Source organism: Pyrus communis, chromosome 5 (genome assembly GCF_041283825.1).
Source record: "Pyrus communis isolate YQ-2024b chromosome 5, ASM4128382v1, whole genome shotgun sequence".
NCBI classification, from domain to species: Eukaryota; Viridiplantae; Streptophyta; class Magnoliopsida; order Rosales; family Rosaceae; genus Pyrus; species Pyrus communis.
In genome coordinates this window covers 4,726,796-4,741,287 of record NC_142569.1, presented here as the reverse complement: position 1 = coordinate 4,741,287, position 14,492 = coordinate 4,726,796, and the positions used below count along the sequence as shown (strand labels likewise).

The window sequence follows — 14,492 nt, the reverse complement described above, 5'->3', positions numbered from 1 at the left end:
TTATAGAGGTTGTACAATACGGTTTATCAAAATGTAGTCTCCAAATTAACCCTTTACTAAATATTGTACGAACTTTGAATAACAACAATAAAAAATGAGGGGTAACGGATTCATATGGCTTGAGTGATGCTATTCGGACACATAAAATTGACATATTTGTTTCTTAATAGCCTTTTTGAAAAAAAGTTTTAGTTCTTGAATTTCCTTAATTTTTATGTATCACGTTTTTCTTAATTCACGAAAACATTCGCGCTTCAACCTTTTTGATAAAAAGTTTTAGTTCTTGAATTTCCTTAATTTTAATGTATCACGTTTTTCTTAATTCTTGAAAACATTCGTGCTTCAGATTCTTAATTCACGTTTTCCCTAATTTTTGCTAGTGCTGGAAACAATTGCGAAAACAATAATTGCATATGGTGCAAATTCATAAAATAAAATTCTCAGATGTGTAAAGGTAAAACTGTACATATATATATTTATCTCATCATTTACAACAGAGAAAAGACAGAGGTAAAACAGAGATCGATCTTCTGCATTAAACTATGGGAATTTTAATGAAAAATTCCCTGTATTATTCACCTTAACGAAAAAAATCACATTTTTACTCTAAAAAATCAATACTGGTACTATTCACTTACAACATTTTTTTGTCATTTTCGCTAAAACTCAGAGTTTTCAAGCATTTTTCATTATTTTTCTTTTAAAATACATCACAGAAAGAAGAAAGAAGCAACATAAACCAGCTGAGCTCGAAAGGCAACCTACAATCCAAAAGCTACAAGCTGGTCTCCGATCATCATCGTCGAAACCTAATTACAGTACCCAAAAGATGACTGTAAAAAATACTGTCTGCCTGCCTAACAAAACCAAAAAAGTTGGTAGGGTTACAAAATATTCCAGGATAAAATCCGGGGACCTTGTCTGCTTCTCTGCAAATCCCTCTGGTAATTTCTCCCTTCCGTATTTTAACCCACCACCAACAACAACAGTAACAACATCTCTCTTTTTTTTTTTTTTTTTTTTTACCGTTCTCTTTATGCTTGATTTACCAAGTCCTTCGATTCTATAAACGTCCCATGAAACCCGTAGGGCACCCTTGAAGGTAATTTTACCGTAGCCTCCAACTTCATATTGACCGCGTTAACAATCTGAAGCTCCGACTTCCAGTTCTTCTCGTCGTGAACGAACGTCAGAATGTAACCGTCGTCCTCCGACGCGCCCTCTTCCGTGCTCGGCACGAAAAAGGGCTCACCGCCGTACATTTTCTCGCCGTAAAAAAACTCTTTCACCTCCCCGGTAAAAAGATCAACTTTAGCAAAACCCGAAACTTTAGGCCAGGGTTCGGCAATTGCGAGGTAAGCGAACCGCGTTTTCCTCCCGAGTAAGTTCCGATTTACCATTCCCGCCTCCAAATTCACATCATCCGATTCAGACAAAATAGCCCGCCGATTCGACTCGCCGGTTTTCAAATTGAGCCTGATTTCGGACAGCACGCTCTTTAAGTTCTCGTCGCACTCGTTGAAGATCGAGTCCGGCGGCGTCATGCAGGAGCCGATCACGACGACCTCATCGGACTCGGGCTCCTCCCAGGCGTTCCAGAGGTGGAAGCAGAACGTGTCGGGAGAGTCGACCCAGATGATGTCGTCGGCGTTGTCGGCATTCTTCTTAAGAATTCCGAACCGCGACATCTTGCTCTTGTCGTAGATCACGGGGGACCCACCCGTGATCATGTCTCCGAGCTTGAACACGACCTGCTGGTCCGGGATCACCACGTAGTTCTCGGTGATCGCAAAGTCATGCATCATGGTGGGCCCTGCCAATGGGATCTCCACGTCCGGGGATTTCGCGCCGTTGGGGCTGAAGTGGAAGTATTTTAAATACGGCTTCTGAACAACATCGTAGCTGAGCGCGTGGAGGAAGCCGGATTCCGGGTCGACCTTCGGGTGTGCGATCATTGTGGACCCCAGCTGGCTGTCGAAATCGTAACGACCCACCGTTTCGAGGTCCCCGGATTTAGTGACCCGGACATGGTACGGCAAGTCGTCTTCCGACATGGCCAAGAGGCGGCCGTTGTGGTAGACGAGGCCAGCGTTTGCGACGCCAGTGCCGTGGTTTTTGTCGAGGAGGCCTAAGGCCCCACGTGCGAAAAATAAGAGGAGGCGAGCGATGCCGGAGTGGCCGTGGAGCTCGCCGATGGCTTTGGGGAAAACGGGTCGCCCCATTTCCCTTTCTTGGACGAGCCTCTGGGTCTCCGTGAACCGGCAGGCGTAGCTGGCCGATCCGGAATCGATGCTGACGGCGTGAACCATGCCGTCGCCGTCGAAAAGGTGGTGTCCGGCCACGGGCTCGTGTAAAGGGTTGGCGCCGTTGCGGAGGTAGACGCCGTTAATGCAGTCAGGTATGGTGCCGGTAATTGGTAAGCAGTGGCGGACGGCTTGTTCCGGCACCGGAGCGTAGTTTCCGGCGATTTGGACACGTGGGTCTGAGGTTTTGGGAAGTGGGTTTTGGCGCTCGCGTGAGACTAACGCTCCTTCGACCATGTCGATCGCCATGGCAGCTGCTTTCTGTAGTAAGTTCCACTGTGGAAGCTGATGTGTTCTGGGTTTTGCAGGAGTGGCTTCCTTGGTAACTACTGGTGTGTTGTAGGGTTGTTTTGGGAAGTGAAGAACCGAGGGAGATTGCAAAGCACAGTGAATGCTACTAGAACTTCTGCGGTTTTTGCTGCTCTTCAAGAAGATGGACCTTTTTGGGAAGCCCATAGGATCCACTACTGATGAGGAAGAAGAAGAAGAGAAAGAGTGATGCATTTTTGCCCAACTATTAGAGTTGGGTGCTTTTGGAAGAGTTGCCATAGTTTTGTGTATGTTCGCAGTGGTTTTTGCGTTTTTGCTTCTGTTAAAACCTCTGGATGGTTTTGATTATGAAAGCAAAGAGAAGAGAGGGAGTGAGAGGTTTGGGGAGAAAGTGGGAAATGTGGAGTATAAATAGAGTTGGGAGGAGATGAAAAGAGTAGCTTGTGAGGAAGGGAGGTCCAGTCCGCCTCAGACATCTTGAGGAAAGACCACGTATTGTGTTGGATTGGTGGAAAGGGCATTTGGGGATGGACATTCGAATGAGAGGGTCCAATTCCAATTTTTCTTCCTCAAACAAAACGAAAATGAAAAGAAAATGGTAATGTTAGGAAGATTAAAACTTTTAAATTAAATTTGTAAATCAAATAATATGGTGATTGATCATTGAATTATTACTTAAGTGTTGATTAACATGCTTATTTCTTATTGATGATACATTATTTAGTTTGCAAATTTGGTTTAAAGATTTGATCGTAGGACATAATCATAACTATACCTAAATTAGAGGAGAGTAACTTACATAATTTAAGACGCTAAAGTAATTGTGCACTTAAGTCGTGTTGCTCATGTGAAAAAAAAAAGATCGAACGCAAAATAACAATGAATATTAATTTTAACTAACTGAACTATAAATTTTTTATACGTTTGTAATTTGAAACAAAAGGGAATTGAATAATTGGGTTATTATTCAATTGGGATTGTAGAATTAGGGACCAATAAAATAAGAGTAAGAAAGAAGGAACACAATGACACATGCATGCCCACAAAAGGGGAATATCAAGTACAGAGGATTTTTTTTTAAATTTGTAAACTAAATAATGTGTCATTATTAGAAATGTAATTCAATTTATCAACGTTTAAGTAATCAACTAATCATCAATTTCTATGTCATTCAATTTTATTAATGTTTAAATAATCAACTAATCATCAACTTCTATATCATTTAATTTTTAAAATTTTATCTCCAAATACTATCTTCTTAGCATTATCCTTAGTGATGATACCCTTTTTTTATGCAACTCCGCGTCCCGCCCTCTTCAGGCCCTCATGGTCAGGTCACCCCACCCCACGTGGCCGTTTTCTACTTTCTTGCCACCACTAAAATCGTGGTTAAATCACTTGCCGCCACACCTCCCCCTCATCCCTCCCACATCAGACATACGTATATTATACCAAAGTAAAGTAGGAGTAATCACTTTTTTATATTACATTGGTTAGGAGCTCCATTAGTTAATCGCATGGCATGATATAAAGTTGATATATATATATTTATTTATAGTAATCTTTTAACAAGAGGATTCCCATTTTTCTAAAAAAATAGGGACACTCCCTTGACCGTTGGATTTAACTTTAATGAAATTATGTGGTTGAGATTGTGTGGCTTAGAATGATAGTGAAAATGCTTATGCTTTAGTTTTATGAAGGTGGGAGAAAAGATAAAACTGATTATTAAGAAAAATTTGAGTTTGAAATTTATGATTTAATCTCAACCACATAATTTCATTAAAGTCAATTCAACAATCAAGTGGATGTCCCCTTTTTTTTTTAGAAAAATGAGAATCCCTCTTGTTAAAGGGTCTGTATGTGTGTATATATATATTGCATAGTGTTTAGTTTATATAACACGAGCTTTTTCAAAATGCACTACTCACTACAAAGATATTTATGTACCTTATAAACTCTTTTAGTTATTTGAAAATCGTTTTTAATCATTTTAAAAACATTATCAAATAGAATTTTAGTAGGATAAGGTAGTATAGAATATAGTTGAAGGTCAAATGAAGCAAAAATATATGATTTGTTTAGCCATTTTCACTATCCATTTGGTTGTGTTTCCTTGTGTTTGATTTGTTCTTGTTGCACATAACACTATGAATATGATGCCCCCTGTCATGAACTCTATCAACATCCATGGTCCCTCTATGTGACTAGCTAGCACGTTCCCACCCTTTTTTTTTATTGTAAATGTTGTGCCCCATCGATTTAATTCAAAACTTTCTTTTTGTCTGGCTAGAGTAATTGTTGCGACCACATTGTTGTCCTTATTATTGTCATATTTATATCATGTAGTTTGTTTTTCTTTATATTTAAAAATCCCAACCGAAATTCTCCATCATATCTCAACCGCTATCATAGAAAACAATAAAATAAAATAAATGAAAATTATTCTTGACCTCTTATCTGTATAATCAAGGTTACAATGTTAATTAAATCATACATGCACTTTTAATGTTTAGAATTCTATGTATTGTTCACATCATATATGTACCTTGACAAGATTGAAGAATGAATGCTTAATTATTAATTTTCTGTATTTATTTGCCTTTTTCTGGTTGGACTGTATTTATTTGATAAAAACGTATATTGAAAGAGAGGTGCATGCTTAATTAGCATATATATATAATTATAAATTATTAAAGAACTTGCAACTCAAGTAGTTAAGATGATTTATCGTTCCATATGGGGTCCTGCATCCCCAAAATGCCAATGGTTACCTTCTTAGTTTGGGATGTCCCTAGTGATTTTAATTAATGATGGGATCGAAAGTCGGTAATTTGGTGTGTGATTTGTAGTTTAGTGAACATATCCAGGACCCCAAGATGGGCTTCGGGTTGCTGTCGAATATCAAAGCCACCGGAGGCACTTTCGAGGGCCACCGGACAAAGAAGGTTGATAAAGATGGCTGATGGTGCATTATCTTCACCTCTCCATATATATCTTCACCTTATATAAGCAACTATTGTTGTATGTTTCCTGTTGGAGAAGACTTACATATCAAACTTCAAACCTAGACAAGTAGGGACTGCCTTCTTTAATTATAATTAACAGGATAACCTAACCCTAGACAACATTTTCAAAGTACCATAATTTAACTCCATGGTTTGATAGAGTCAAACAATTTAAAAAGTTGAAAAGAATACATGGATGATGCATCCAGCAAGCAGCAGATACTCAAAGCCACTTTCATTTTACACACGGTAAATGCTCAAATGAAATAAAACAAGGAATGAACCACATTTAACTGCTTCATTTGCTGGCTTGTTATAGAACCTATTTCTTAACAATAGTTGTTAACTTAACAAAATAGTAGAGCCCTATCAAGCTTAACCAAAATGTTCTAATAGTAGTGTACCTAATTTTAATTGAATATTTCATTGCATAAGTAACCAATACTATATTTTATACAACTGCTAATATGTATAAAATATCCTTCCTATAATATGACCCAAAAATCAATTTTCTTTTGGTAACTTAAATGTGCAATTTCTTCATTATATTTTGAAATAGAAGAGTGAAATATGTTATTATTATTATTTTTTTTTTTATTTTATTTTATTATGAATCTCAAGTAAGTGTTATGAAATCTCAAGGACTTCTCTTCCGTTTGAGCTACTGTGGCAGGAAATACTCACTCCATTTCCAGCCTTACCACTGTGGACTTGATAGTATTTTTCTCATGGGCCTTCCTTTGCCCATGCACTGGACTTAGAGAATATTGTTATTCATTCTGTTAAGGTTAGAGAGGATAAGATTTAGACCTGGTTTGGTACTGAGGTGATTCTGAAAAAAGCTGGTATAAAAAAAAGCTGGGAGCTGTTTTTGTGTTTGGTAAACATTCAGCTTCAGCTTTTTTTCACAGTTTTTGGTGAAAAAAAGCCAAAAACAAGAAGATGCAAAACCCAGCTTTGAAAAATCGGTTTTTTTTCACATCTGTTTTACATAAAAGTTTACCAAACACTATAATACGGTTTTTTTTTTTTCAAAAGCACTTTTACAAAAAAGTTTACCAAACACTCTGCTGCTTTATTTCACAGCCGCTTATTCTCACAGCACAGCAGAATCAGCTTTTTTTCAAAACACAGCAATACCAAACCAGCCCTTAGTTTTAGGTTAATTCTGTTCAATTGTGAGTGTGAAATGATCTCGCTGTCCCTCTCTTCTTTACGAAACCTTTCTCCAAATATTCATCAATAAAAGTCGTACTTCTTCGTCTTTTTGCTATTTTAACACTCGTGGAACCTGCAGGTTTAATTACTCTACAACGACCGTCCAAGCAAAATATATATCAAAGTGACTCGGAAAATTTTGAAGGCGACAACATCGGATGGGGTCATCGACACCATTAGGGATTGGTGAAATGATGAAAACTTTCTAGTACAAGATAACTATTATAACAGAGATCTAAAGTCTTCCAGTTTAATATTGTTAAATGTTGGCCAATCCTTTTTGTTATGCATCTACATATGTGTTACAAATGAATCTCACGTTAATGGAAAAATGATCTTACATATGCTTATAAGAAGTTTGACTGCTCACCATATTGCTAATTAGTTTTATGGTAGAATCTCAATTTTCTTCATAGTATCAGAGCATGTTGTCTCACGTGTGAAGCTAACGGTCACACATGAGGCCACGTGTTGAGAATAAATTTCACGTTGATGAAAAAATGAACATTGCATGGACTTATAAGAAATTAAACTACTTCTTATTTTGCCAATAAATTTTATAATGAATCTTAACTTTGTTCAATGTGAATGACTGCTACTCGTTAAAAGAACAATCCAAGCCTATTAAGGAACAATGTTGCAGTCTAAGCTACTAGTGAAAAGCCATGCATGACGCTTTGTTGTCCTAGCTAGCTCATAGGATCTGATTGGCTTTGAAAATGACAAACCACCCAATTACTTGGTTCGCAATTCCGGGACAAATAGTATCACAACACAGCGTTGGATAAAAATGAAAATTGTGCCATTAATTTGGGGGTCACACCTCATTATCTATTAGTTAAATGAAACTGGCGTTTCAGGACAACCCTAGCTAGCCAACTCCCCGACCCAAGTTGCTTAGTTTAGTCATTATCATTTCTTAGTTATAATGTAGAATGATTGGATGTAAAACGTTTGTAGATGGCTTTTTTAATATACCGTCAATTCCCAGGAATTGGACATTGTTTTTTTTATTACTTAAGCCAATTTTAATCGTTCAGACAATCGAACTAATGAAGAAAAATGTTGCTGTCCATTACTAAAGAGATATGACATTTAGGCCATCCACGGCTCATCTGACTGGCCTTGACATCGACAAACCACACAAATCGCTTCACAATACGGGGACAAAAGTACTTTTACTACATCATATAGTGACAGACACAACTAGCTTGAAGGAAATGAATGGTTTGTGCTCAACTCAAACGTTATGCTTCCTGTTTACAGTTATGTTTTCATAACATTCTGTTTCCTCACACAAAAAGTAGGTTTGTAATATATATACACGCACGCACACACACGCATATATGTGTGTGTGTTATACAGTAGAGCTTCTATTATTATTTTTTTTATTGTCTATTTTAGAAACTTGAGTGCCGCCTTTTGTGCGTTAAATTTGAACTCATGGCATCTCCAAACAAAGTGATATTCTTCTTTTGTCCCTCTAATTCTAAAAAGAATATTAATCAAACTCTTCGTGAGTGTCGGTTTTGGTTTCTCTGTGTTACTTGTATATAATATTTACTTTTTCCCGTATGTTCTTCCCTTTATTCAGCAGCAGTAGTAGTATGGATCAATATATTATTAATCTGGAAAAGCACCACCTTGGATAAGGCTTTAAACGCGTAGGTATAAAGATTATTATTAGTTGAGTGGATTACCCATAATCATCAAAAACTTAGGATAACCAAGTTTCCGATCCATGAAGCCGGACAAATCACATGTTAGCACTTAAAAGTTTAATTAGTTAAACCCTATAAATTAAGGGAACTATTATTAGCACTCCATAAATCTCATTTTACATTTCTAACAAGTGTATTTTATTTCTAATTATAGAAAGTTTGAAGTGCAAAATAAAAATTTTAGAGTGCCAATACCAATTCCTTAAATTAAACCACATTATAATAATTATAACATGAACCAATAATGAGTTAATGGATGGGTTAAAGCTCAGAAACCGGATTTTTTCAAATGGAGAAGTTGATTATTGTGGTAGTTAGCAGTTGGCACATGAAATACACAAGAAAATATATTTTGAAGAACTATAATTTAGAGCAATAATAGTTGATTAGTGCAATCGTTAATTGAGATTTTAGAAAGTGGTTTCTGACGATGACAAATTTTTAACAATATAAGTCAAGGTGCAATGAATTGGATTCATAGAAGGTACCATCTAACTTTTTTTGAAAAGAGGAGAATGATATTTCATTCATTGAAAAAATGGCTTTACAAATATATATTATGAAGAAATCGTTCAACTTTCAAAAGGGTTTTTACAAAGTAGATCTAAAAATGTTACAATAAAGCATCACTAATCGTAAAGTAATGAATAGACATCAAGCACTCGTCCGAGCTTATTGGAAATTGCAACAGTACATAGGTCAATATAATCATTAACTTATGTTACACGGAAATTATGTGAGAACAAAAATCTCTAATCATATATTGGGGTAGAGAGTACAATGCCCATGAGTCTAATCACACACCTAATCACTGTCACTATCCTATAACACCAAGTGAAGTAGATTCAGCAAATCAAACAACTCCACCCTTCACAGTTCACACATAGATCCAAAAGAGATGTAGCACACCAAAACGAAAAAAATTAAATGAAGCAACTCTCCTGTAAAGAACAATCAAACTAGAAACTCTCCTAAATAAAACAATTCTTGAAAAGTATTAAACAAAAACAAAATAAAAAAAATAAAAATCATTGTCACCACTCCACTTCCCCTGAATACTCAAAAGTTGTATCACAACACCGGCTAAACCATAGCGTCGTACTAGCTAAATCCAATCCCTAGTCAATCCGACAATCTTCCATGATTCTGGATAGTTGAAGTTATGCAAATATGACTAATCCAAAGTAAGTGGAAGGAAGACGATTATTTTAAAAGATAAGAAAAGGAAAGGGTGTAACATCCCATATCGCTCAGGAGAGTGGATCCTGTAAGTCTTATATGTATATTCTCATCCCTACCTACCACGAGACCTTTTGGGGGCTCATTGGTTTCGGGTTCCATGGGAACTCCAAAGTTAAGCGAGTTCGCGTGAGAGCAATCCCAGGATGGGTGACCCACTGGGAAGTTCTCGTGTGAGTTTCCAGAAATAAAACCGTGAAGATGTGGTAGGGGCCCAAAGCGGACAATATAGTGCTACGGTGGAGTCGGGCCCGGGATGTGGTGGGAGCCCGGGGCGGGATGTTACAATTTGGTACCAAAGCCTAACCTTGCCGCGTGTGTGCCGACGAGGATGTCGGGCCCCTAAGGGGGATGGATTGTAACATCCCACATTGCCCAGGGGAGTGGATCATGTAAGTCATATATGTATATTCCCATCCCTACCTAGCACGAGGCATTTTGAGAGCTCACTAGCTTCGGATTCCATGGGAACTCCGAAGTTAAGCGAGTTCGCGAGAGCAATCCCAGGATGGGTGACCCGTTGAGAAGTTCTCGTGTGAGTTTCCAGAAACAAAACCGTGACGGTGTGGTAGGGGCCCAAAACGGATAATATCGTGTTACAGTGGAGTCAGACCCGGGATGTGGTGAGGGCCTGAGCCGGGATGTGACAAAGGATGAGGAATAAATAAGGGATATTTTGATGTTGTCCTCAATTACTAATGTACATTAATTGAAATTTAGATTTTGATCAAAGTCTTTTAACTTTGTACACATCAACATATTAGCATTAATCAATTTCCATGTCAACTATTTTATATTTTAAATTAAACATTATATTAAATATTGTAATATAGACATCCTTTAAAGCAATTTTTTTGTCCGAACATTTAAAGCAATTAAATAAAATAAATTACCACATTTATGGGATATAAAATCCAAACATTAAAGCCCATATGTGACGACAACAAGAAAAACAATGTACCCATATAAATTCTTAATGTAAAAAATGATTAAAGGATAGAAAAATGGAAGCAAACCATAAGACCAAATTACTTAAGGGCACATACTATATAAATCTTATAGGAAAAAGTTATACACGTATGCGTACAAAAAAATTTAGAAGAAAAAGTTACAATGGTAGTATAGAATAAAAGTTGGGTGCGTGGATTAAGGAACAAGAGAATAGAATGTACCCAGTGAAATTAAAATTGCATTCAGAGCAATATAATGTTCATTTGTTATGATTTTGCAATATGATGGTCACGGAGAAAAAAATAAGTTTGAAATTTTTTTGGAGAAATTTAAATTTGAAGAAATACATATTCAATATAATAATGTTGGATTTGAATATAAGCACAAATTTGAGTGAAAGAATTTGAGGATTTTCAATTACAAAAGTGATACTGTGGGAGATTATAAATTAAAATTTGTTGTAAAAAAATAAAAAGATGACATGGAAGTATTTTAATAGTAAAATGTTGAGGTGTACAAAGTCAAGAAGTCAAAGGACTTTGATTAAAAACTGAAAACCAATAAGGTTTTAATCTATGAACATTAGTGACTAGGGACTTGATCCTAATTTATGTTTAAATGTGTCCAAATTTAATCGCAGAAGATATGATGTTCGTTATGAGGCCTGATAACCAAGGAATTTAGTGGTTAAAGATTGGAAAAGATCATATAGGAATCAAGAATTTGGTTGTTGTTGCTGCTGCTGTTACAGAAATTTCCATACGAAGGAGAAATGATCGACACCCATGTTTTATGAGTTAACATAGCCCATAGAATGTTCAACAACCCTAATGACTGAGACAACGTATGTAGTAGTTTATGATAATATATGGCCAAAAACAGAAAACTATATTGATTTATTAGTGATGGAGTATATAGTGAGGATCTTGGACACAAATAAGGAATTTAAATCTAATTATTATAATTCATGATGAACTGTTTGAGATAATAGAGGTTTTATTATTTCATATAAGGGATAGTTCATACTAGTAAATTCAAATTAAGTAGAAATGGATTCAAATTTGAGTATAAAAAAGAACATACATTATTCTAATCAATTTGACTAAACCTAATTAAATCTGTAATATAAAACTATATATATTAGGAAGGCAAGAGATCAAAACCCCCATATCTACGAGGTTACTAGTCAGCGTGTACGACCTCCAAGGAAAGGCTGGCTGAAAAAGCGCATTACGGTAGTGTTCGGTTCCATTCTTCCCACGCACACATGGTTGCACATGTGTGCACACGCAGATTAGATAAACCCTAGTGTTCTTTTTTACAATATTGAAAGAATTAACTATGTCAAGAAACCCTAGTCTTTTTTAGGGGTTTTTTTTAACTTTGATCTTTTAAGAAGATTAAAATTTAAAATAAATTTGGTGTTAGATTACATATTAATTATAATCTCTTGATGTGTCCTTAATTCAAAATAATCAATGTACATTTTATTTAATGTCTCCTATTAAATATTTAAATCTATTAATATACAAATTTTAATTTATTTTTTGACCAAAAAGAGTTTTTTAACTTATTAATTTTATTTAACATTCTTCAAACTTGAAAGACTCAATAAATGTACCTAATATTAGTACCGAAATGTGTGTACCGAAATGTATTATATTGAACTAATGTATTTAAATGTTAATACCAAAATGTATGTACCAAAATCAAGGTTCTAAAAAAGGCTAGGCGCTAGTCGGGCGGCGGGCTAGCGCCAAGCACCTAGGTCGACTGCCTAGGCGGATTTAGGTAAATTTCTTGTAAATAAGTATATATTGACACTTACAAAAAATTATACTTGTATGAAATCTAAGAATAAGATAATAAAAGAACAATAAAATGCAAAAAGAGTATCCAACAAGTCCAAAATTTAAAAACATATTAAGCATATATGCCATATAACCATAATGAGGAGTATTGTAGGATGATTGTCACATCCGGCCCGAGGTCCACCACATCCTGGGCCCGTTCCACCATCGTAGCACGATATTGTTTGCTTTGGGCCCCGACCACGTCCTCATGGTTTTGTTTCTAGGAACTCACACGAGAACTTCCCAGTGGGTCACCCATCATAGGATTGCTCTTGCGCACTACTCGCTTAACTTCGAAGTTCCCATGGAACCCGAAGCCAGTGAGCTCCCAAAAGGCCTTGTGCTAGGTAGAGATGAGAATATACATATAAGGCTTAAAGTATCCACTCCCCTGGGCGATGTGGGATGTTAGAATCCACCCCACTTAGGGGCCCGACGTCCTCGTCGGCACACATCTAGCCAAGGATTGGCTCTGATACCAAATTGTCACATCCCAGCCCGGGCACCCACCACATCCCGGGCTCAACTCCACCGTAGCACGATATTGTCCGCTTTGGGCCCCGGCCACGCCCTCACTGTTTTGTTTCTGGGAACTCACACGAGAACTTCCCAGTGGGTCACCTATCATGGGATTGCTCTCTCGCGCTATTCGCTTAACTTCGGAGTTCCTATAGAACCCAAAGCCAATGAGCTTTCAAAATGCCTCGTGCTAAGTAGAGATGAGAATATACATATAAGGCTTACATTATCCACTCCCCTGGGCGATGTGGGATGTTACAATGACACATGTACAACAAGTTCGCAATTTAAAACCACATAAAATGCAAAATAAGAGGAAAATAAGGAAATATAGTAATTGTCTTTAACATCCAGGAATTTAAGTTGATACACACCTATTCTATAAAATTAACAAAATTTCAAGGTATAAACATAGGCGCATGTAGGGAACGAGAACTTAGAAAGTTAGAATAAAGATAGGATTTTTTTTTCAATTTCAAAAAAAAAAAAAAAAAAAAAAAAAAACCGCCTAGCTCTGCCTAGGGCTACCTAGAGCCCATCCGCTTTTTCCCACCGTTTTGCAAGAAAACGCCTTGGTCACCCTTCGCCCAAGGCCTAGACCCTTTTTTAGAATACTAACCAAAATATATGCACCGAAAAGTATTATATTAAATTAATGTACCTAAATGTGTGTATCGAAATGTATTACATTGAAGTTGTCTCGAAATGTATAAACCGAAATGTGTGTACCTAAATGTATGCACTGAAATGTGTTATAATGATTTTAATGTACTTAAATGAAGAAGGCAAAGTACATCGAAATATGTTGTATAACAAAAATTAATTTATCTAAATCTTTACAATAAAATATATTACGATAAATGAAATAAAATTAATACATTAAAAATTAGGAAGAAAAAGAAAAATAATAAAAAAATTAAAATATAATTAATAAATGAGGTTATTAATGTATCAAGAGGCTAAAATTAGATTTTGATCTTACTCATGGTTTTAATCTAAAAATCATCTTTACCAAGGATTAAAATGAAATTTTCTATCTTTTTTATCTAGACCTCCGACTACCAAATTAGCAATAGCAAAAGTGATGCAAGAAAACGCATGATCAACACTCTCCCTTAGATTAATTAATCAATGTGTGTCATCCTTTTGTTTTAAGCTTTTTCTATTATGACCAACGCAATTAATTGAGGAAGACTTATTCGTCCTTTGATTATAGCATTGGAGAGATTTTTTCAGTACGTTAGGAATACACGACGGAATACTACATATAATTATACAATTGTAAGAATATTTGAAAAAGATTTTCCTCCAATTATATAACTTGTATTTCGTTCCTTATTCTAGTACATTGAAAAATCTTTTATAAAGTTGAATGAAAATGCATGCCTATGTTAGTTAGTTATCTTAGGC

General features: G+C 36.1%; 1 protein-coding gene across 1 annotated transcript; it reads right to left on the bottom strand.

The window, feature by feature from the left end:
- Nucleotides 1–672: 672 nt before the first annotated feature.
- On the bottom strand, nucleotides 673–3,213 carry LOC137725790 (9-cis-epoxycarotenoid dioxygenase NCED2, chloroplastic). The gene has a single exon (XM_068464578.2). The coding sequence runs from the start codon at nucleotides 2,850–2,852 to the stop codon at nucleotides 1,035–1,037; it is 1,818 nt and encodes a 605-aa protein (XP_068320679.2). The 5' UTR covers nucleotides 2,853–3,213; the 3' UTR covers nucleotides 673–1,034.
- Nucleotides 3,214–14,492: the final 11,279 nt, after the last annotated feature.

Coding starts and splice junctions, on each gene's coding strand:
- LOC137725790 (XM_068464578.2), bottom strand. CDS start 2,852: ATGGCAACTCTTCCAAAAGCACCCAACTCTAATAGTTGGGCAAAAATG.